The sequence below is a fragment of the Rhodnius prolixus genome, unplaced genomic scaffold (assembly GCF_049639745.1).
Source record: "Rhodnius prolixus isolate KJV_2025 unplaced genomic scaffold, Rpr scaffold_6, whole genome shotgun sequence".
Lineage (NCBI taxonomy): Eukaryota > Metazoa > Arthropoda > Insecta > Hemiptera > Reduviidae > Rhodnius > Rhodnius prolixus.
The window spans coordinates 887,623-911,722 of NW_027411634.1; the positions used below are offsets into that span (position 1 = coordinate 887,623).

Sequence of the window (24,100 nt, forward strand, 5' to 3'; positions counted from 1 at the left end):
AATTTGGTAAAGGATTCATTAAAATCGGAACTACAGTATGAGAGATATAGTGCTTTAAAATTTTTGTGAAAGCTCTAAACATTAACCTTCAATATCTCCATAACTATGATCACTAAAACATTCCTATTTATATCAGTTATAGAGCTAAAATTTCTCTACAATTTGGTAAAGGATTCATTAAAATCGGTACTACAGGAAGAGAGATATAGAGCATTTAAATTTTTATATAAGCTCCAAACTTTAACCTTTAATATCTCCATAACTATAATCACTAAAAGATTTTCATTTATATTAGTTATAGAGCAAGTATTTCTCTACAATTTGGTAATAGACTCATTAAAATCGGTACAACAGGATGAGAGATATAGAGCTTTTAAGTTTTTATGAAAGCTCCAAAATTTAACCTTCAATATCTCCATAACTATTATCAATAAAACATTCCCATTTATATCAGATATAGAGCTAGTATTTCTCTACGATTTGGTAATAGACTCATTAAAATCGGAACAACAAGATAAGAGATATAGAGCTTTTAAATTTTTATGAAAGCTCCAAATTTTAACCTTCAATATCTCCATAACTATTATCACTAAAACATTCTTATTTATATCAGTTATAGTGCTAGTATTTTTCTACAATTTGGTAATAGACTCATTAAAATCGGAACTACAGGTAGAGAAATATTGAGCTTTTAATTTTTTGTGAAAGCTCCAAACTTTAACCTTCAATATCTCCATAAATATAATCACTAATACATTCTTATTTATATAAGTTATAGAGCTAGTATTTCTCTACAATTTGGTAATAGACTCATTAAAATCGGAACAACAGGATGAGAGATATAGAGCTTTTAAGTTTTTATGAAAGCTCAAAATTTTAACCTTCATTATCTCCATAACTATTATCAATAAAAGATTCCTATTTATATCAGTTATAGAGCTTGTATTTCTCTACAATTTGGTAAAGGATTCATTAAAATCGGTACAACAGGAAGAGAGATATAGAGCATTTAAGTTTTTATGTAAGCTCCAAACTTTAACCTTCAATATCTCCATAACTATAATCACTAAAACATTCCTATTTATATCTGTTATAGAGCTATTATTTCTCTACAATTTAGTAATAGACTCATTAAAATCGGAACAACAGGAAGAGAGATATAGAGTTTTTAATTTTTTGTGAAAGCTCCAAATTTTAACCCTCAATATCTCCATAACTATAATCACTAAAACATTCTCATTTATATCAATTATAGAGCTAGAATTTCTCTACAATTTGGTAATAGACTCATTAAAATCGGAACGACAGGATGAGAGATATAGAGCGTTTAAGTTTTTATAAAAGCTCCAAACTTTAACCTTCAATATCTCCATAACTTTTATCAATAAAACATTCCTATTTATATCATTTATAGGTCTAATATTTCTCTACAATTTGGTAAAGGATTCATTAAAATCGGAACTACAGGATGAGAGATATAGAGCTTTTAAATTTTTATGAAAGCTCAAAATTTAAACCTTCAATATCTCCATAACTATTATCAATAAAACATTCCTATTTATATCAGTTATAGAGCAAGTATTTCTCTACAATTTGGTAATAGACTCATTGAAATCGGAACGACAGGATGAGAGATATAGAGCGTTTAATTTTTTATAAAAGCTCCAAACTTTAACCTTTAATATCTCCATAACTATTATCAATAAAACATTCCTATTTATATCATTTATAGATCTAATATTTCTCTACAATTTGGTAAAGGATTCATTAAAATCGGAACTACAGGATGAGAGATATAGAGCTTTTAAATTTTTTATGAAAGCTCAAAATTTAAACCTTCAATATCTCCATAACTATTATCAATAAAACATTCCTATTTATATCAGTTATCGAACAAGTATTTCTCTACAATTTGGTAATAGACTCATTGAAATCGGAACGACAGGATGAGAGATATAGAGCGTTTAAATTTTTATGAAAGCTCCAAACATTAACCTTCAATATCTCCATAACTATTATCAATAAAACATTCCTATTTATATCAGTTATAGAGCTAATATTTCTCTACAATTTGGTAAAGGATTCATTAAAATCGGAACTACACGTAGAGAGATATAGAGCTTTTAATTTTTTGTGAAAGCTCCAAACTTTAACCTTCAATATCTCCATAACTATAATCACTAATACATTCTTATTTATATCAGTTATAGAGCTAATATTTCTCTACAATTTGGTAAAGGATTCATTAAAATCGGAACTACAGGAAGAGAGATATAGAGCATTTAAATTTTTATGAAAGCTCAAAATTTTAACCTTCAATATCTCCATAACTATTATCAATAAAACATTCCTATTTATATCAGTTATAGAGCTAGTATTTCTCTACAATTTGGTAAAGGATTCATTAAAATCGGTACAACAGGAAGAGAGATATAGAGCATTTAAATTTTTATGTAAGCTCCAAACTATAACCTTCAATATCTCCATAACTATAATAACTAAAACATTCCTATTTATATCAGTTATAGAGCTAGTATTTCTCTACAATTTAGTAATAGACTCATTAAAATCGGAACTACAGGAAGAGAGATATAGAGCTTTTAATTTTTTGTGAAAGCTCCAAATTTTAACCTTTAATATCTCCATAACTATAATCACTAAAACATTCCTATTTATATCACTTATAGAGCTAATATTTCTCTACAATTTGGTAAAGGATTCATTAAAATCGGAACTACAGGATGAGAGATATAGTGCTTTAAAATTTTTGTGAAAGCTCTAAACATTAACCTTCAATATCTCCATAACTATGATCACTAAAACATTCCTATTTATATCAGTTATAGAGCTAATATTTCTCTACAATTTGGTAAAGGATTCATTAAAATCGGTACTACAGGAAAAGAGATATAGAGCATTTAAATTTTTATGTAATTTCCAAAATTTAACCTTCAATATCTCCATAATTATAATCACTGAAACATTCCTATTTATATCAGTTATAGAGCTATTATTTCTCTACAATTTGTTAATAGACTCATTAAAATCGGAACAACAGGAAGAGAGATATAGAGCTTTTAAGTTTTTATGAAAGCTCCAAATTTTAACCTTCAATATCTCCATAACTATTATCACTAATACATTCTTATTTATATAAGTTATAGAGCTAGTATTTCTCTACAATTTGGTAATAGACTCATTAAAATCGGAACAACAGGATGAGAGATATAGAGCTTTTAAGTTTTTATGAAAGCTCAAAATTTTAACCTTCAATATCTCCATAACTATTATCAATAAAACATTCCTATTTATATCAGTTATAGAGCTAGTATTTCTCTACAATTTGGTAAAGGATTCATTAAAATCGGTACAACAGGAAGAGAGATATAGAGCATTTAAATTTTTATGTAAGCTCCAAACTTTAACCTTCAATATCTCCATAACTATAATCAATAAAACATTCCTATTTATATCAGTTACAGAGCTAATATTTCTCTACAATTTGGTAAAGGATTCATTAAAATCGGAACTACAGTATGAGAGATATAGTGCTTTAAAATTTTTGTGAAAGCTCTAAACATTAACCTTCAATATCTCCATAACTATGATCACTAAAACATTCCTATTTATATCAGTTATAGAGCTAAAATTTCTCTACAATTTGGTAAAGGATTCATTAAAATCGGTACTACAGGAAGAGAGATATAGAGCATTTAAATTTTTATATAAGCTCCAAACTTTAACCTTTAATATCTCCATAACTATAATCACTAAAAGATTTTCATTTATATTAGTTATAGAGCAAGTATTTCTCTACAATTTGGTAATAGACTCATTAAAATCGGTACAACAGGATGAGAGATATAGAGCTTTTAAGTTTTTATGAAAGCTCCAAAATTTAACCTTCAATATCTCCATAACTATTATCAATAAAACATTCCCATTTATATCAGATATAGAGCTAGTATTTCTCTACGATTTGGTAATAGACTCATTAAAATCGGAACAACAAGATAAGAGATATAGAGCTTTTAAATTTTTATGAAAGCTCCAAATTTTAACCTTCAATATCTCCATAACTATTATCACTAAAACATTCTTATTTATATCAGTTATAGTGCTAGTATTTTTCTACAATTTGGTAATAGACTCATTAAAATCGGAACTACAGGTAGAGAAATATTGAGCTTTTAATTTTTTGTGAAAGCTCCAAACTTTAACCTTCAATATCTCCATAAATATAATCACTAATACATTCTTATTTATATAAGTTATAGAGCTAGTATTTCTCTACAATTTGGTAATAGACTCATTAAAATCGGAACAACAGGATGAGAGATATAGAGCTTTTAAGTTTTTATGAAAGCTCAAAATTTTAACCTTCATTATCTCCATAACTATTATCAATAAAAGATTCCTATTTATATCAGTTATAGAGCTTGTATTTCTCTACAATTTGGTAAAGGATTCATTAAAATCGGTACAACAGGAAGAGAGATATAGAGCATTTAAGTTTTTATGTAAGCTCCAAACTTTAACCTTCAATATCTCCATAACTATAATCACTAAAACATTCCTATTTATATCTGTTATAGAGCTATTATTTCTCTACAATTTAGTAATAGACTCATTAAAATCGGAACAACAGGAAGAGAGATATAGAGTTTTTAATTTTTTGTGAAAGCTCCAAATTTTAACCCTCAATATCTCCATAACTATAATCACTAAAACATTCTCATTTATATCAATTATAGAGCTAGAATTTCTCTACAATTTGGTAATAGACTCATTAAAATCGGAACGACAGGATGAGAGATATAGAGCGTTTAAGTTTTTATAAAAGCTCCAAACTTTAACCTTCAATATCTCCATAACTTTTATCAATAAAACATTCCTATTTATATCATTTATAGGTCTAATATTTCTCTACAATTTGGTAAAGGATTCATTAAAATCGGAACTACAGGATGAGAGATATAGAGCTTTTAAATTTTTATGAAAGCTCAAAATTTAAACCTTCAATATCTCCATAACTATTATCAATAAAACATTCCTATTTATATCAGTTATAGAGCAAGTATTTCTCTACAATTTGGTAATAGACTCATTGAAATCGGAACGACAGGATGAGAGATATAGAGCGTTTAATTTTTTATAAAAGCTCCAAACTTTAACCTTTAATATCTCCATAACTATTATCAATAAAACATTCCTATTTATATCATTTATAGATCTAATATTTCTCTACAATTTGGTAAAGGATTCATTAAAATCGGAACTACAGGATGAGAGATATAGAGCTTTTAAATTTTTTATGAAAGCTCAAAATTTAAACCTTCAATATCTCCATAACTATTATCAATAAAACATTCCTATTTATATCAGTTATCGAACAAGTATTTCTCTACAATTTGGTAATAGACTCATTGAAATCGGAACGACAGGATGAGAGATATAGAGCGTTTAAATTTTTATGAAAGCTCCAAACATTAACCTTCAATATCTCCATAACTATTATCAATAAAACATTCCTATTTATATCAGTTATAGAGCTAATATTTCTCTACAATTTGGTAAAGGATTCATTAAAATCGGAACTACACGTAGAGAGATATAGAGCTTTTAATTTTTTGTGAAAGCTCCAAACTTTAACCTTCAATATCTCCATAACTATAATCACTAATACATTCTTATTTATATCAGTTATAGAGCTAATATTTCTCTACAATTTGGTAAAGGATTCATTAAAATCGGAACTACAGGAAGAGAGATATAGAGCATTTAAATTTTTATGAAAGCTCAAAATTTTAACCTTCAATATCTCCATAACTATTATCAATAAAACATTCCTATTTATATCAGTTATAGAGCTAGTATTTCTCTACAATTTGGTAAAGGATTCATTAAAATCGGTACAACAGGAAGAGAGATATAGAGCATTTAAATTTTTATGTAAGCTCCAAACTTTAACCTTCAATATCTCCATAACTATAATAACTAAAACATTCCTATTTATATCAGTTATAGAGCTAGTATTTCTCTACAATTTAGTAATAGACTCATTAAAATCGGAACTACAGGAAGAGAGATATAGAGCTTTTAATTTTTTGTGAAAGCTCCAAATTTTAACCTTTAATATCTCCATAACTATAATCACTAAAACATTCCTATTTATATCACTTATAGAGCTAATATTTCTCTACAATTTGGTAAAGGATTCATTAAAATCGGAACTACAGGATGAGAGATATAGTGCTTTAAAATTTTTGTGAAAGCTCTAAACATTAACCTTCAATATCTCCATAACTATGATCACTAAAACATTCCTATTTATATCAGTTATAGAGCTAATATTTCTCTACAATTTGGTAAAGGATTCATTAAAATCGGTACTACAGGAAAAGAGATATAGAGCATTTAAATTTTTATGTAATTTCCAAAATTTAACCTTCAATATCTCCATAATTATAATCACTGAAACATTCCTATTTATATCAGTTATAGAGCTATTATTTCTCTACAATTTGTTAATAGACTCATTAAAATCGGAACAACAGGAAGAGAGATATAGAGCTTTTAAGTTTTTATGAAAGCTCCAAATTTTAACCTTCAATATCTCCATAACTATTATCACTAAAACATTCTTATTTATATCAGTTATAGTGCTAGTATTTTTCTACAATTTGGTAATAGACTCATTACAATCGGAACTACAGGTAGAGAAATATAGAGCTTTTAATTTTTTGTGAAAGCTCCAAACTTTAACCTTCAATATCTCCATAAATATAATCACTAATACATTCTTATTTATATAAGTTATAGAGCTAGTATTTCTCTACAATTTGGTAATAGACTCATTAAAATCGGAACCACAGGATGAGAGATATAGAGCTTTTAATTTTTTATGAAAGCTCCAAACTTTAACCTTTAATATCTCCATAACTATAATCACTAAAACATTCTCATTTATATCAATTATAGAGCTAGTATTTCTCTACAATTTGGTAATAGACTCGTTAAGATCGGAACAACAGGAAGAGAGATATAGAGCTTTTAATTTTTTGTGAAAGCTCCAAATTTTAACCTTCAATATCTCCATAACTATAATCACTAAAACATTCCTATTTACATCAGTTATAGAGCTAATATTTCTCTACAATTTGGTAAAGGATTCATTAAAATCGGAACTACAGGTAGAGAGATATAGAGCTTTTAAGTTTTTGTGAATGCTCCAAACTTTAACCTTCAATATCTCCATAAATGTAATCACTAATACATTCTTATTTATATAAGTTATAGAGCTAGTATTTCTCTACAATTTGGTAATAGACTCATTAAAATCGGAACAACAGGATGAGAGATATAGAGCTTTTAAGTTTATATGAAAGCTCCAAACTTTAACCTTCAATATCTCCATAACTATAATCAATAAAACATTCCTATTTATATCAGTTATAGAGCTAATATTTCTCTACAATTTGGTAAAGGATTCATTAAAATCGGAACTACAGGATGAGAGATATAGTGCTTTAAAATTTTTGTGAAAGCTCTAAACATTAACCTTCAATATCTCCATAACTATGATCACTAAAACATTCCTATTTATATCAGTTATAGAGCTAAAATTTCTCTACAATTTGGTAAAGGATTCATTAAAATCTGTACTACAGGAAGAGAGATATAGAGCATTTAAATTTTTATGTAAGCTCCAAACTTTAACCTTCAATATCTCCATAACTATAATCACTAAAAGATTTTCATTTATATCAATTATAGAGCTAGTATTTCTCTACAATTTGGTAATAGACTCATTAAAATCGGAACTGCACGATGAGAGATATAGAGCTTTTAAGTTTTTATGAAAGCTCCAAACTTTAACCTTCAATATCTCCATAACTATCATCACTAAAACATTTTCATTTATATCAATTATAGAGCTAGTATTTCTCTACAATTTGGTAATAGACTCATTAAAATCGGAACTGCAGGATGAGAGATATAGAGCTTTGAGGTTTTTATGAAAGCTCCAAACTTTAACCTTCAATATCTCCATAACTATAATCACTAAAACATTCCTATTTATATCAGTTATAGAGCTAATATTTCTCTACAATTTGGTAAAGGATTCATTAAAATCGGTACTACAGGAAGAGAGATATAGAGCATTTAAATTTTTATGTAAGCTCCAAACTTTAACCTTCAATATCTCCATAACTATAATCACTAAAACATTCCTATTTATATCAGTTATAGAGCTAGTATTTCTCTACAATTTGGTAATAGACTCATTAAAATCGGAACAACAGGAAGAGAGATATAGAGCTTTTAATTTTTTGTGAAAGTTCCAAACTTTAACCTTCAATATCTCCATAACTATTATCAATAAAACATTCCTATTTATATCAGTTATAGAGCTAATATTTCTCTACAATTTGGTTAAAGATTCATTAAAATTGGAACAACAGGAAGAGAGATATAGAGGTTTAAAGTTTTTATGATAGCTCCAAACTTTAACCTTTAATATCTCCATAATTATAGTCACTAAAACATTTCTATTCATATCAGTAATAGAGGTAATATTCCTTTACATCCTTTGATAAAGGATTCATTAATATCGGAACAACAGGAAGAGAGATATAGAGGTTTGAAATTTTTAGGAAATTTTCAAATTAATGTATCGACTCGGCGAATGCCCTTTAATCCCTCCCAAGTTAAAAAAAGATCTCCCTTAAGCTTGTAGTGTGTGGGGGGGGGCCGAATGGTATGGTGTAGTAAAAGTGTATGTAGGCTCCCCCTCTCCTTAGGAAATGGAAGAATCATGTGGGACTACAAGGGTATCTATTTCTGACCACCCTTATTCGCTTGGCTATAAGAGAGCAGCGATCCTAAAGGAGCTCCTTCAGTTCATTTTCAAACTTCCCAGTCCCGGTTGCTCTACACGTCGCTAAATTTGTTCCGTTTTTTCGGTTTTTTTCTAAGCTTTCCGTTTAGGAAATTAACGAGTTCTATTTTTGTGTGGACGTTCTCAAGATATTTGCATTTTTTCTTCTTTTAGCTTTCAAAACGGAAATATACTTTTTTATTAATTTTTTTAAACGACCGGCCTTTGAACTGTTTGGCCGATGAACTTTACCTTTTCGAAACGGTTTTTCTTTTTATTTATTTAAATAAATTGTTCTTAATTAAGGAAAACTAAGACATCAGTAGCTTCACTTTTCATTTTCAAGAATTTGGTGAGTACCCTTTTCAATTTTCAATTTTTTTCCCAGTTACTCGTAAGTTCCGAGCTTAGAAGCCCTTTCATAAGGGCCAACAAAAGCATAAAATTTAATTCCTTAACAAACACTTACAGATTAATTAAAAAGTTCGAGTATAAGGGTTGATTAAACCCTAAAAGGTACACAAATCAGCTAGTACCAAACATTTCGTTCATACTTCTAGTGTCAAATTTTTTAGAATGTATTAGATGTCACAGACCTTTGTGCTGGCCATTTATCATCTATAAATATTTTTCTGTTAGAATAATAAAAGATGTATCTCATCATCACAGTTAGTATTATAAAGGCACTTCATTTTAACTCTATTCCAAATAATTCTTGTGATTTATCTTTTTTCTGAATAATCATCATTCACTCGCACATTAAAAAGAAAAAGGGAAAATTGGAGTTGGTCTATTACTGGCTTGATAATAAATAATAGTTTTAACAAAATTTTACTCTTGAATTCGTCTTACGTGGGCAAAAATTGCATAGTTGATTAACATTTAATATTAACAAACTAGATTATTTATTAATTACATATTATTATTAATGCTTAACTACTACACAAAGTAAAGTACCAATCAGTTTAATTGAACACTGAACTTAAACCGTCGATTTTTACATCCTTCTGCAGCGCTTAACTTCCACTTAAATCAGATGTCAAAAACAAAAATAAAGTAAAATCGGTAGATAATTTAATAAAATTTAATTTTAATAAAAAGAAAATTTAATAAAGCAAACAAAAGTAAATTAAAAATTTCCCAAGAATGTCTTAAATAAAATGAATTAAAATCTAAGTCCTAAAATATCTAAGAAATGGATCGATTTCTTACACATCAATTATATAATATTCAATTATTACTTATTTTATGTAGTAATAAAAGATGTTCAGCATAAATTCAGAAATAAGTAATAAAAATAATTTTTAATGTCTTTGAAATTGGTATTAAAAACATCGCCTGGCAATTTATTTGTCTTATTTTATCAATCGACACAAACCAGAGTGATCAGGGTGATTCCTAAGTTGAATAAAGTTGATTCAATGGAAATTGTACTTTGTGTGAAGTGAGTAGTTACTTTAAAATTAAGTAACGTGAGTAAATTACTTAAATCCGAAATTGTTATCTGTGTACTTCAAAAAAAGTTCTAGTTTTACAATTTTTCCTATTTTTAGGGAATAATAGAAAAAGAATAAGGATGTAGCTTACATCCTGATGAAGGAACAAGGAATGGAGTACCTCAGTTTTGCGTACTGGATTCCAACGCGGAGACCCCGAGTTCGAATCAAGCTTTACGATTGTTTTTCTCTTCCTAACAGCTTCTATCATTTATAGAAGACCGGTGCAGAGGGCAACTGGATTAAGGACATGGTTGTCCGGCAAGGATTTGAGGAGAAGTGTCCATTCACCTAACCAGAAAAACTGCTCCAAGAGTTCCATGGGTGAGGGAATAGCCGACGGGATCTTCGCCTTACTCTGGCTTATAGAATACTTAGATCGGAAAACTAACATTGAATTCCTTTCATGGACACCCATCATCTTGGGGAGCCTGGAACAGAGTAGGCCTCACGAGATCACCAAATAAAAATAAAGCTTATTCTAAATTTAGTTAAAATATTCTACATAGACTTCTTATTTGAATTAGACAATAATAATTACGGACGTCGGCCATTATCAAATTTAGAATTAAGTCGAAAAATATTACATTTCTTAAGCTGCCTTATTAAATACTTTAACTCTTTTTAAATAAACTTCATGGCTTCAATATAAATATATTTATCAAATACATTCTATCAAATAACTCTCAAAAGCTTTTAATGATTTGCTTAAGCTGTAAGCAGTGCTTAAGCTGTAAGCAGTGCTTAAAAATTGAAAATAAATAGAGAATATTGAATATATTAATATTACTCCGAAATATTATTATTTTTCTAAATTATTTTTTAAATAAAACTCAAAATTAAGAGTAAATGGAGAAAAATTTGTTTACACACAAAAAATCAATAAATGCTGAAAGTACTTTCAACTGGCAATAGAAAGCGCTGATAGTCACAGAATTGGTGTCTACTTTTTGGAGACGCAAGTCTGCTAGATTTAAATAAATATAAATTATTGGTAAGTTCAATATTAATAATGCATATTATTGGTTAATAAATTAATCAGAATAATTAATTATTGCTCAAAATTTTTTCGAAGATTAAAGAATATTTGTGAGTTCGAATTAAAATTAAATCTCAGAAATAATAAAACCACTAATTTTTAAATTTGGGGCGCCGCTGACATAATAACCAGAACCAAGTTTCTTGGTTTGTACCATTTTCTATTTCCAGTCTTCTGCTACGTAACACAGCTGGGGAGAGTATTTTAAATAGATAGATTCAACAACAATTAAGATGGAAGTTAACTAGCGTCTTTCTCAACAAGGTCACAATCTTGGAACCATATTTGGTTTGATTAATAAACTTGTAATCGATAACGTTACGGTAAATTCCTTTACCGGAAGTACAGAATTGATTATCGTTTTTGAAAGGGTTACAGTAAATAATTTCGAGCAGCCATTTATATTCCTCCAGCCTGGCCCCTAGACTTCTCCAGCGAGGGTCTCAACCAGGTCTATATACAGAACAGACGTAATGTATAAAAGTAGAAACCAAGTTGTAACTAACTTTTGAAACTGGTGCTGCGACTAAAGATAGTAACCAGTCGTCTTTTGGCTGCATCTACATCCTAATCACGCCTACAGCCTACCAAATCATCTATCTTATTAACACCTTAACGATCTAGGCGGTCGCACTCCATATCTCATTCTCCTATTAAATAAGATTTAACTAGACAACAAAGCTCTCTTGATGAAGATCTTCTATTTTTTTGTTAGAAGTTATTTTTAAGCTAGATAGATGTTATTACTATTTCCTGGCAATCATTTTTGGAGGGAAGGGGATTCACATCAAATTGATGTGCGCAATGTGGAAATGCATCTAGTTTAAATAAACTAAAATTCTACATAAATAGATTAGCCGAATTAAATTTGATAGTTTCGTAACAGATCCGGCCTGTAGTCTTTCCGGTTCGGTCCAGGTTTGCCAACAGAATTGCAAAAAAAGTGTGCCGCAGATTAATTTCGTATTTATAGTGAAACTTATAGACCTAATGGAGGATTCTAAGCAGTCTGCTTTCCAATAAAAGTTACTAATAGTAATAAAAGTTATAATAAAAGTTACTAATAGTAATAAAAGTTATAATAAAAGTTACTAATAGTAATAAAAGTTATAATAAAAGTTACTAATAGTAATAAAAGTTATAATAAAAGTTACTAATAGTAATAAAAGTTATAATAAAAGTTAATAATAGTAATAAACGTTACTAATTTTATTTCCAACTTGATTTTAATTTAACCTAATTTCTGAACTAATTAAAAATATTTTTAGAACATACTTCTTACTAGACTAGAAATATTTGTGAAGAAGAAAAACTTGAACTTTATCTTGAGAAGTACGAGGCTCACTTTGTCTGCTGGAGGAGAATGGAATAAGATGTTGTTAGCATCAGATCAATCTAGGAGTCTGTCTGGCAGGGTTCCTAACGAGTTAATGTCCACAACGGTTAACCGAAGATATTCGCCCCTTTAAGTGTTAGATGACTCAAGAAATGTGTGTGAGTGTAAGAGGGGGGGCGAGGAGGGGAAGCTGTCCAAGAGAGAGAGATAGGGTTTAACCCATTCAGGGCTAAAATTACCACAAAAGGCTGTGCGGGACTCCCTAGAGAGCTTCTGGACTTCATCTACTGACGTACCAACAAAACTTGGGATGTAAATATTTCTTTGTTATTTACAAATATGTATACCCAGTTTAGTAAGTGGAATGTTCTAAAAATATTTTTTAATTAGTCCAGAAATTAGGTTCAATTCAAATCAAGTTGGAAATAAAAGTGTTAACTTTTAAAAGAAAGCCGACTGCTTAGAATCCTCCTTTGGGGTTCTACCAGTTAAAGACGCAAATAATCGGCAGCACACTTTTTTTGCAATTCTGTTGGCAAACCTGGACCAAACCGGAAAGACTACAGTCCAATCTACTACGAAACTACTCGTATCAAATTCAATTCGGCCAATCTATTTGTGTTGAATTTTAGTTTATTTTACCCCCCAAAAAAAGCAAATAAGTTTACCAAAAACCTTTAGTGTTGAGTTAATTAAAGCTCAGCAATTTTTGAGTGTTAATAGTTTTAGTACGGAAAGAAAACGGAAACGTTTTAAAACGGAACTACTACGATTGCCGTACGCGTAAGAAGAAAAGAAAAAAAGGTTCACTTTTTCGCACTAATTCACAAAACTAATCTTTAAAACGTGAAATCGATTCCAATTTTGTTTGGAAAAAATGTTTTGGATCTATCCAGCCTTGCGGGAAGTTACAGCCTAAATTGCAAGTCGAAGCCACTTGCACACTACATGCATCTATTGCCCCATTACTGCAAAAACGCCCAATTGCAACAGTAGCATACAAAGTGATTTAAAACATTAGTCTGATAGTATCCATCTCAATAAAGTAGAGCCCTGTAGCACAATTCGTCCAATAGTTTACCAAGTTCGAACCAAAATCGGCAGTTATTTTCATTTAGTTATTATCTCTGATACCTAAAAATACACTCCGTCTAGATATAGTATACAGACAAACCACAGATTTACGTAACCCAACCTTTCAAGGTTTTTGCTCCCCCTTAGCTGGCCAATAGCTCAATAACTTCCCAGTAGATATACTTTTCCTCTTGAACGCAAGAGAGTAATAAAGATACAAAAGGCTAGCTCTAATAATATTGTTTATACTCAGATATCCAAGATACGTACATTGTTATCTGAAAGGAACACAAGATCAAAGACGGAGAGATGGCTCTATGATCATATGGTTACCAAGAAAAGGGCTGTCCTTGGAAACTGAAATTATAAACTCCTAAACAAAAAACTGTTTAAAAAGCCAAGTGTAAGGGTTGATTACTGATTTGTGTACCTTTTTGGCGTTTAATCAACCCTTTTCTACTTAACTTTTTAAACTGTAAGTTTTTGTTAAGGAGATTTTTGGTATCTTTTGGATGAATGTTTTCTGCTTGTTCCTTGATTTGAAAAACTTTAAATATATTTAATGATAAATAAATATTAGGAATATTTAGAATAATTAGGCTGATTTACGATTGCAATAATTCCCCTGCCACTTCTTCTTCCTGCCAAAATTTTATTAAAATTAAGGCGAACGTTTTATGGAGTTGTTTGTAATCATTTTAGGTGGGACCTAATTGATTCGTGAGACAAACTTCGCTCCCAAAGTACGTATGACATAGAGACTCCCAAAATCCTTACCCAAACAAACCTTCTTATCAAAAACAAAGTCGTCATCAACTACACAATGACCTCTGTTACATTCAGGAAAAAGAGGGAAAACTTCTGGAAATCTTAGGAAATATACAAACAGAAATCCATTCACCAAAACATTATGAAAGACAAAATTAACTATAACTCTGGATATATACCATGGAATACCATTAGAAGAAGAAATACAATGATGCTAATTTGGAAATTATTATCAATAAAACATTCCTATTTATATCAGTTATAGAGCTAATATTTCTCTCCCATTTGGAAAAGGATTCATTAAAATCGGAACTACAGGAAGAGAGATATAGAGCATTTAAATTTTTATGTAAGCTCCAAATTTTAACCTTCAATATCTCCATAACTATAATCACTAAAACATTCCTATTTATATCAGTTATAGAGCTAACTTTTCTCTACAATTTGGTAAAGGATTCATTAAAATCGAAACTACAGGAAGAGAGATATAGAGCATTTAAATTTTTATGTAAGCTCCAAATTTTAACCTTCAATATCTCCATAACTATAATCACTAAAACATTCCTATTTATATCAGTTATAGAGCTAACTTTTCTCTACAATTTGGTAAAGGATTCATTAAAATCGGAACTACAGGAAGAGAGATATAGAGCATTTAAATTTTTATGTAAGCTCCAAATTTTAACCTTCAATATCTCCATAACTATAATCACTAAAACATTCCTATTTATATCAGTTATAGAGCTAACTTTTCTCTACAATTTGGTAAAGGATTCATTAAAATCGGAACTACAGGAAGAGAGATATAGAGCATTTAAATTTTTATGTAAGCTCCAAATTTTAACCTTCAATATCTCCATAACTATAATCACTAAAACATTCCTATTTATATCAGTTATAGAGCTAACTTTTCTCTACAATTTGGTAAAGGATTCATTAAAATCGGAACTACAGGAAGAGAGATATAGAGCATTTAAATTTTTATGTAAGCTCCAAATTTTAACCTTCAATATCTCCATAACTATAATCACTAAAACATTCCTATTTATATCAGTTATAGAGCTAACTTTTCTCTACAATTTGGTAAAGGATTCATTAAAATCGGAACTACAGGAAGAGAGATATAGAGCATTTAAATTTTTATGTAAGCTCCAAATTTTAACCTTCAATATCTCCATAACTATAATCACTAAAACATTCCTATTTATATCAGTTATAGAGCTAACTTTTCTCTACAATTTGGTAAAGGATTCATTAAAATCGGAACTACAGGAAGAGAGATATAGAGCATTTAAATTTTTATGTAAGCTCCAAATTTTAACCTACAATATCTCCATAACTATAATCACTAAAACATTCCTATTTATATCAGTTATAGAGCTAACTTTTCTCTACAATTTGGTAAAGGATTCATTAAAATCGGAACTACAGGAAGAGAGATATAGAGCATTTAAATTTTTATGTAAGCTCCAAATTTTAACCTTCAATATCTCCATAACTATTATCAATAAAACATTCCTATTTATATCAGTTATAGAGCTAACTTTTCTCTACAATTTGGTAAAGGATTCATTAAAATCGGAACTACAGGAAGAGAGATATAGAGCATTTAAATTTTTATGTAAGCTCCAAATTTTAACCTTCAATATCTCCATAACTATAATCACTAAAACATTCCTATTTATATCAGTTATAGAGCTAACTTTTCTCTACAATTTGGTAAAGGATTCATTAAAATCGGAACTACAGGAAGAGAGATATAGAGCATTTAAATTTTTATGTAAGCTCCAAATTTTAACCTTCAATATCTCCATAACTATAATCACTAAAACATTCCTATTTATATCAGTTATAGAGCTAACTTTTCTCTACAATTTGGTAAAGGATTCATTAAAATCGGAACTACAGGAAGAGAGATATAGAGCATTTAAATTTTTATGTAAGCTCCAAATTTTAACCTTCAATATCTCCATAACTATAATCACTAAAACATTCCTATTTATATCAGTTATAGAGCTAACTTTTCTCTACAATTTGGTAAAGGATTCATTAAAATCGGAACTACAGGAAGAGAGATATAGAGCATTTAAATTTTTATGTAAGCTCCAAATTTTAACCTTCAATATCTCCATAACTATAATCACTAAAACATTCCTATTTATATCAGTTATAGAGCTAACTTTTCTCTACAATTTGGTAAAGGATTCATTAAAATCGGAACTACAGGAAGAGAGATATAGAGCATTTAAATTTTTATGTAAGCTCCAAATTTTAACCTTCAATATCTCCATAACTATTATCAATAAAACATTCCTATTTATATCAGTTATAGAGCTAACTTTTCTCTACAATTTGGTAAAGGATTCATTAAAATCGGAACTACAGGAAGAGAGATATAGAGCATTTAAATTTTTATGTAAGCTCCAAATTTTAACCTTCAATATCTCCATAACTATAATCACTAAAACATTCCTATTTATATCAGTTATAGAGCTAACTTTTCTCTACAATTTGGTAAAGGATTCATTAAAATCGGAACTACAGGAAGAGAGATATAGAGCATTTAAATTTTTATGTAAGCTCCAAATTTTAACCTTCAATATCTCCATAACTATTATCACTAAAACATTCCTATTTATATCAGTTATAGAGCTAACTTTTCTCTACAATTCGGTAAAGGATTCATTAATATCGGAACAACAGGAAGAGAGATATAAAGGTTTAAAATTTTTAGGAAACCTCCAAATTTTACCTTCAATATCTCCATAACTATTATCACTAAAACATTCCTATTTATATCAGTTATAGAGCTAACTTTTCTCTACAATTTGGTAAAGGATTCATTAATATCGGAACAACAGGAAGAGAGATATAAAGGTTTAAAGTTTTTAGGAAACCTCCAAACCTTAACCTTCAATATCTCCATAACTATTATCACAAAAACATTCCTATTTATATCAGTTATAGAGCTAACTTTTCTCTACAATTCGGTAAAGGATTCATTAATATCGGAACAACAGGAAGAGAGATACTCGTATAAAGGTTTAAACATTTTAGGAAACCTCCAAAACTTAACCTTCAATATCTCCATAACTATTATCACTAAAACATTCTTATTTATATCAGTTATAGAGCTAACTTTTCTCTACAATTCGGTAAAGGATTCATTAATATCGGAACAACAGGAAGAGAGATACTCGTATAAAGGTTTAAACATTTTAGGAAACCTCCAAAACTTAACCTTCAATATCTCCATAACTATTATCACAAAAACATTCCTATTTATATCAGTTATAGAGCTAACTTTTCTCTACAATTCGGTAAAGGATTCATTAATATCGGAACAACAGGAAGAGAGATATAAAGGTTTAAAATTTTTAGGAAACCTCCAAATTTTACCTTCAATATCTCCATAACTATTATCACTAAAACATTCCTATTTATATCAGTTATAGAGCTAACTTTTCTCTACAATTCGGCAAAGGATTCATTAATATCGGAACAACAGGAAGAGAGATACTCGTATAAAGGTTAAAAATTTTAGGAAACCTCCAAAACTTAACCTTCAATATCTCCATAACTATTATCACTAAAACATTCCTATTTATATCAGTTATAGAGCTAACTTTTCTCTACAATTTGGTAAAGGATTCATTAATATCGGAACAACAGGAAGAGAGATATAAAGGTTTAAAGTTTTTAGGAAACCACCAAACCTTAACCTTCAATATCTCCATAACTATTATCACAAAAACATTCCTATTTATATCAGTTATAGAGCTAACTTTTCTCTACAATTCGGTAAAGGATTCATTAATATCGGAACAACAGGAAGAGAGATATAAAGGTTTAAAGTTTTTAGGAAACCTCCAAACCTTAACCTTCAATATCTCCATAACTATTATCACAAAAACATTCCTATTTATATCAGTTATAGAGCTAACTTTTCTCTACAATTTGGTAAAGGATTCATTAATATCGGAACAACAGGAAGAGAGATATAAAGGTTTAAAGTTTTTAGGAAACCTCCAAACCTTAACCTTCAATATCTCCATAACTATTATCACAAAAACATTCCTATTTATATCAGTTATAGAGCTAACTTTTCTCTACAATTTGGTAAAGGATTCATTAATATCGGAACAACAGGAAGAGAGATATAAAGGTTTAAAATTTTTAGGAAACCTCCAAATTTTACCTTCAATATCTCCATAACTATTATCACTAAAACATTCCTATTTATATCAGTTATAGAGCTAACTTTTCTCTACAATTCGGCAAAGGATTCATTAATATCGGAACAACAGGAAGAGAGATACTCGTATAAAGGTTTAAAAATTTTAGGAAACCTCCAAAACTTAACCTTCAATATCTCCATAACTATTATCACTAAAACATTCCTATTTATATCAGTTATAGAGCTAACTTTTCTCTACAATTTGGTAAAGGATTCATTAATATCGGAACCACAGGAAGAGAGATATAAAGGTTTAAAGTTTTTAGGAAACCTCCAAACCTTAACCTTCAATATCTCCATAACTATTATCACAAAAACATTCCTATTTATATCAGTTATAGAGCTAACTTTTCTCTACAATTCGGCAAAGGATTCATTAATATCGGAACAACAGGAAGAGAGATACTCGTATAAAGGTTAAAAATTTTAGGAAACCTCCAAAACTTAACCTTCAATATCTCCATAACTATTATCACTAAAACATTCCTATTTATATCAGTTATAGAGCTAACTTTTCTCTACAATTTGGTAAAGGATTCATTAATATCGGAACAACAGGAAGAGAGATATAAAGGTTTAAAGTTTTTAGGAAACCACCAAACCTTAACCTTCAATATCTCCATAACTATTATCACAAAAACATTCCTATTTATATCAGTTATAGAGCTAACTTTTCTCTACAATTCGGTAAAGGATTCATTAATATCGGAACAACAGGAAGAGAGATATAAAGGTTTAAAGTTTTTAGGAAACCTCCAAACCTTAACCTTCAATATCTCCATAACTATTATCACAAAAACATTCCTATTTATATCAGTTATAGAGCTAACTTTTCTCTACAATTTGGTAAAGGATTCATTAATATCGGAACAACAGGAAGAGAGATATAAAGGTTTAAAGTTTTTAGGAAACCTCCAAACCTTAACCTTCAATATCTCCATAACTATTATCACAAAAACATTCCTATTTATATCAGTTATAGAGCTAACTTTTCTCTACAATTTGGTAAAGGATTCATTAATATCGGAACAACAGGAAGAGAGATATAAAGGTTTAAAATTTTTAGGAAACCTCCAAATTTTACCTTCAATATCTCCATAACTATTATCACTAAAACATTCCTATTTATATCAGTTATAGAGCTAACTTTTCTCTACAATTCGGCAAAGGATTCATTAATATCGGAACAACAGGAAGAGAGATACTCGTATAAAGGTTTAAAAATTTTAGGAAACCTCCAAAACTTAACCTTCAATATCTCCATAACTATTATCACTAAAACATTCCTATTTATATCAGTTATAGAGCTAACTTTTCTCTACAATTTGGTAAAGGATTCATTAATATCGGAACCACAGGAAGAGAGATATAAAGGTTTAAAGTTTTTAGGAAACCTCCAAACCTTAACCTTCAATATCTCCATAACTATTATCACAAAAACATTCCTATTTATATCAGTTATAGAGCTAACTTTTCTCTACAATTTGGTAAAGGATTCATTAATATCGGAACAACAGGAAGAGAGATATAAAGGTTTAAAATTTTTAGGAAACCTCCAAATTTTACCTTCAATATCTCCATAACTATTATCACTAAAACATTCCTATTTATATCAGTTATAGAGCTAACTTTTCTCTACAATTCGGCAAAGGATTCATTAATATCGGAACAACAGGAAGAGAGATACTCGTATAAAGGTTTAAAAATTTTAGGAAACCTCCAAAACTTAACCTTCAATATCTCCATGACTATTATCACTAAAACATTCCTATTTATATCAGTTATAGAGCTAACTTTTCTCTACAATTTGGTAAAGGATTCATTAAAATCGGAACTACAGGAAGAGAGATATAGAGCATTTAAATTTTTATGTAAGCTCCAAATTTTAACCTTCAATATCTCCATAACTATAATCACTAAAACATTCCTATTTATATCAGTTATAGAGCTAACTTTTCTCTACAATTTGGTAAAGGATTCATTAAAATCGGAACTACAGGAAGAGAGATATAGAGCATTTAAATTTTTATGTAAGCTCCAAATTTTAACCTTCAATATCTCCATAACTATAATCACTAAAACATTCCTATTTATATCAGTTATAGAGCTAATATTTCTCTGCAATTTGGTAAAGGATTCATTAAAATCGGAACTACAGGAAGAGAGATATAGAGCATTTAAATTTTTATGTAAGCTCCAAATTTTAACCTTCAATATCTCCATAACTATAATCACTAACACATTCCTATTTATATCAGTTATAGAGCTAACTTTTCTCTACAATTTGGTAAAGGATTCATTAAAATCGGAACTACAGGAAGAGAGATATAGAGCATTTAAATTTTTATGTAAGCTCCAAATTTTAACCTTCAATATCTCCATAACTATTATCACTAAAACATTCCTATTTATATCAGTTATAGAGCTAACTTTTCTCTACAATTCGGTAAAGGATTCATTAATATCGGAACAACAGGAAGAGAGATATAAAGGTTTAAAATTTTTAGGAAACCTCCAAATTTTACCTTCAATATCTCCATAACTATTATCACTAAAACATTCCTATTTATATCAGTTATAGAGCTAACTTTTCTCTACAATTTGGTAAAGGATTCATTAATATCGGAACAACAGGAAGAGAGATATAAAGGTTTAAAGTTTTTAGGAAACCTCCAAACCTTAACCTTCAATATCTCCATAACTATTATCACAAAAACATTCCTATTTATATCAGTTATAGAGCTAACTTTTCTCTACAATTCGGTAAAGGATTCATTAATATCGGAACAACAGGAAGAGAGATACTCGTATAAAGGTTTAAACATTTTAGGAAACCTCCAAAACTTAACCTTCAATATCTCCATAACTATTATCACTAAAACATTCTTATTTATATCAGTTATAGAGCTAACTTTTCTCTACAATTCGGTAAAGGATTCATTAATATCGGAACAACAGGAAGAGAGATACTCGTATAAAGGTTTAAACATTTTAGGAAACCTCCAAAACTTAACCTTCAATATCTCCATAACTATTATCACAAAAACATTCCTATTTATATCAGTTATAGAGCTAACTTTTCTCTACAATTCGGTAAAGGATTCATTAATATCGGAACAACAGGAAGAGAGATATAAAGGTTTAAAGTTTTTAGGAAACCTCCAAACCTTAACCTTCAATATCTCCATAACTATTATCACAAAAACATTCCTATTTATATCAGTTATAGAGCTAACTTTTCTCTACAATTTGGTAAAGGATTCATTAATATCGGAACAACAGGAAGAGAGATATAAAGGTTTAAAGTTTTTAGGAAACCTCCAAACCTTAACCTTCAATATCTCCATAACTATTATCACAAAAACATTCCTATTTATATCAGTTATAGAGCTAACTTTTCTCTACTTTTTGGTAAAGGATTCATTAATATCGGAACAACAGGAAGAGAGATATAAAGGTTTAAAATTTTTAGGAAACCTCCAAATTTTACCTTCAATATCTCCATAACTATTATCACTAAAACATTCCTATTTATATCAGTTATAGAGCTAACTTTTCTCTACAATTCGGCAAAGGATTCATTAATATCGGAACAACAGGAAGAGAGATACTCGTATAAAGGTTTAAAAATTTTAGGAAACCTCCAAAACTTAACCTTCAATATCTCCATAACTATTATCACTAAAACATTCCTATTTATATCAGTTATAGAGCTAACTTTTCTCTACAATTTGGTAAAGGATTCATTAATATCGGAACAACAGGAAGAGAGATATAAAGGTTTAAAGTTTTTAGGAAACCTCCAAACCTTAACCTTCAATATCTCCATAACTATTATCACAAAAACATTCCTATTTATATCAGTTATAGAGCTAACTTTTCTCTACAATTCGGTAAAGGATTCATTAATATCGGAACAACAGGAAGAGAGATATAAAGGTTTAAAATTTTTAGGAAACCTCCAAATTTTACCTTCAATATCTCCATAACTATTATCACTAAAACATTCCTATTTATATCAGTTATAGAGCTAACTTTTCTCTACAATTCGGCAAAGGATTCATTAATATCGGAACAACAGGAAGAGAGATACTCGTATAAAGGTTTAAAAATTTTAGGAAACCTCCAAAACTTAACCTTCAATATCTCCATAACTATTATCACTAAAACATTCCTATTTATATCAGTTATAGAGCTAACTTTTCTCTACAATTTGGTAAAGGATTCATTAATATCGGAACAACAGGAAGAGAGATATAAAGGTTTAAAGTTTTTAGGAAACCTCCAAACCTTAACCTTCAATATCTCCATAACTATTATCACAAAAACATTCCTATTTATATCAGAGAAATAGAGGTTTGAAATTAGAACGAATTTGAAAACACCCGAAATTTAACCTCCTATAACTCATTTTTCCCCCATTTGGGGAAACAATGAAAACCAATTCGGAACCTACATCGATTCTATTGAAAAAATCAAGGAATACATCGATAAGGCTTAGAAAGAAATCAAAAAAACTAACGAAATTAATAAAAACGGTAATTTAGAACTTTTAATCGATAAATGATAACATGCTATTTTCATGCAAGAATATTAAAATAAGTAATTGATAATAAAGTCTTACCTTGTTTTTAGGAATATCCAAATTAATAAGCATCCCAGTGGATCACCAGTCCACTAGCACTTGACACTTGACACAACTTAAAATAATTCACAACACTAATTGCACTAATTCTTTATATCTCGCACTAAGTATAGCTTAAACACAATTTATAAAGTAGTATTCGCTTTTACGATTCACTAATATTCAATTAAAATATCACGTTAATAAAGAGACTCGACTAACGTGTTAAAGATGGCCGCCGGTAACTGGCCAGGCAGATCAGCTGGTAAATTGAGGTTATCCAAGCAGTGTGACCAACTTTATTTTCACTGTAAAAAAATAAAATGAAATTAGTAAATGTGTAATTAGTGAATTAGGAACTTTATTTCATCAATTGATTTTAAAGTCAACTTTAAAATATCGAACAAGATTTTATTAAATCAAAGCAAAAGAAAATCTGGTGTGCCCCTCACACAAATAAATATTTCTATCAGCTTTTAATTTTATAATAAATAGTAATTGATATATTATAATTGTTACCTAAATAAAAGGCCATGTTTAAAGCTATTTAATTTTCTCTTAATGCTGTTCGATGATCGAAATAATTAGCACCACTCAGAGGAAATGAAGATACTGGATCGATATATTCACGGATTAATTACGTTA

General features: G+C 29.2%; 2 protein-coding genes across 4 annotated transcripts in view; one reads left to right on the forward strand and one right to left on the reverse strand.

Moving 5' to 3' along the window:
- LOC141461006 (uncharacterized) overlaps positions 1-24,100 on the reverse strand; it is a 463,946-nt gene that overhangs the window by 168,331 nt on the left and 271,515 nt on the right. The window contains exons 1-2 of one of the 2 annotated variants that reach the window (XM_074141603.1): positions 23,975-24,086; positions 23,456-23,763 (exon numbers count right to left, since the gene is read on the reverse strand). In XM_074141603.1, coding sequence (XP_073997704.1) covers positions 23,456-23,488 — 33 coding nt within the window. In that variant the 5' untranslated portion in view covers positions 23,489-23,763; positions 23,975-24,086. Of the gene's footprint in view, positions 1-23,455; positions 23,764-23,974; positions 24,087-24,100 lie in introns of those variants that run through there. The other variant, XM_074141602.1, reaches the window with a different exon arrangement.
- The window catches only part of rols (zinc-RING finger and ankyrin repeat domain-containing protein rolling pebbles), a 280,008-nt gene continuing 264,832 nt past the window's right edge, over positions 8,925-24,100 (forward strand). Inside the window, exon 1 of one of the 2 annotated variants that reach the window (XM_074141593.1) lies at positions 8,925-9,233. The gene's annotated coding sequence lies outside the window, so the exon portion shown is untranslated. The remainder of the gene's footprint in view (positions 9,234-24,100) is intronic. The other variant, XM_074141599.1, reaches the window with a different exon arrangement.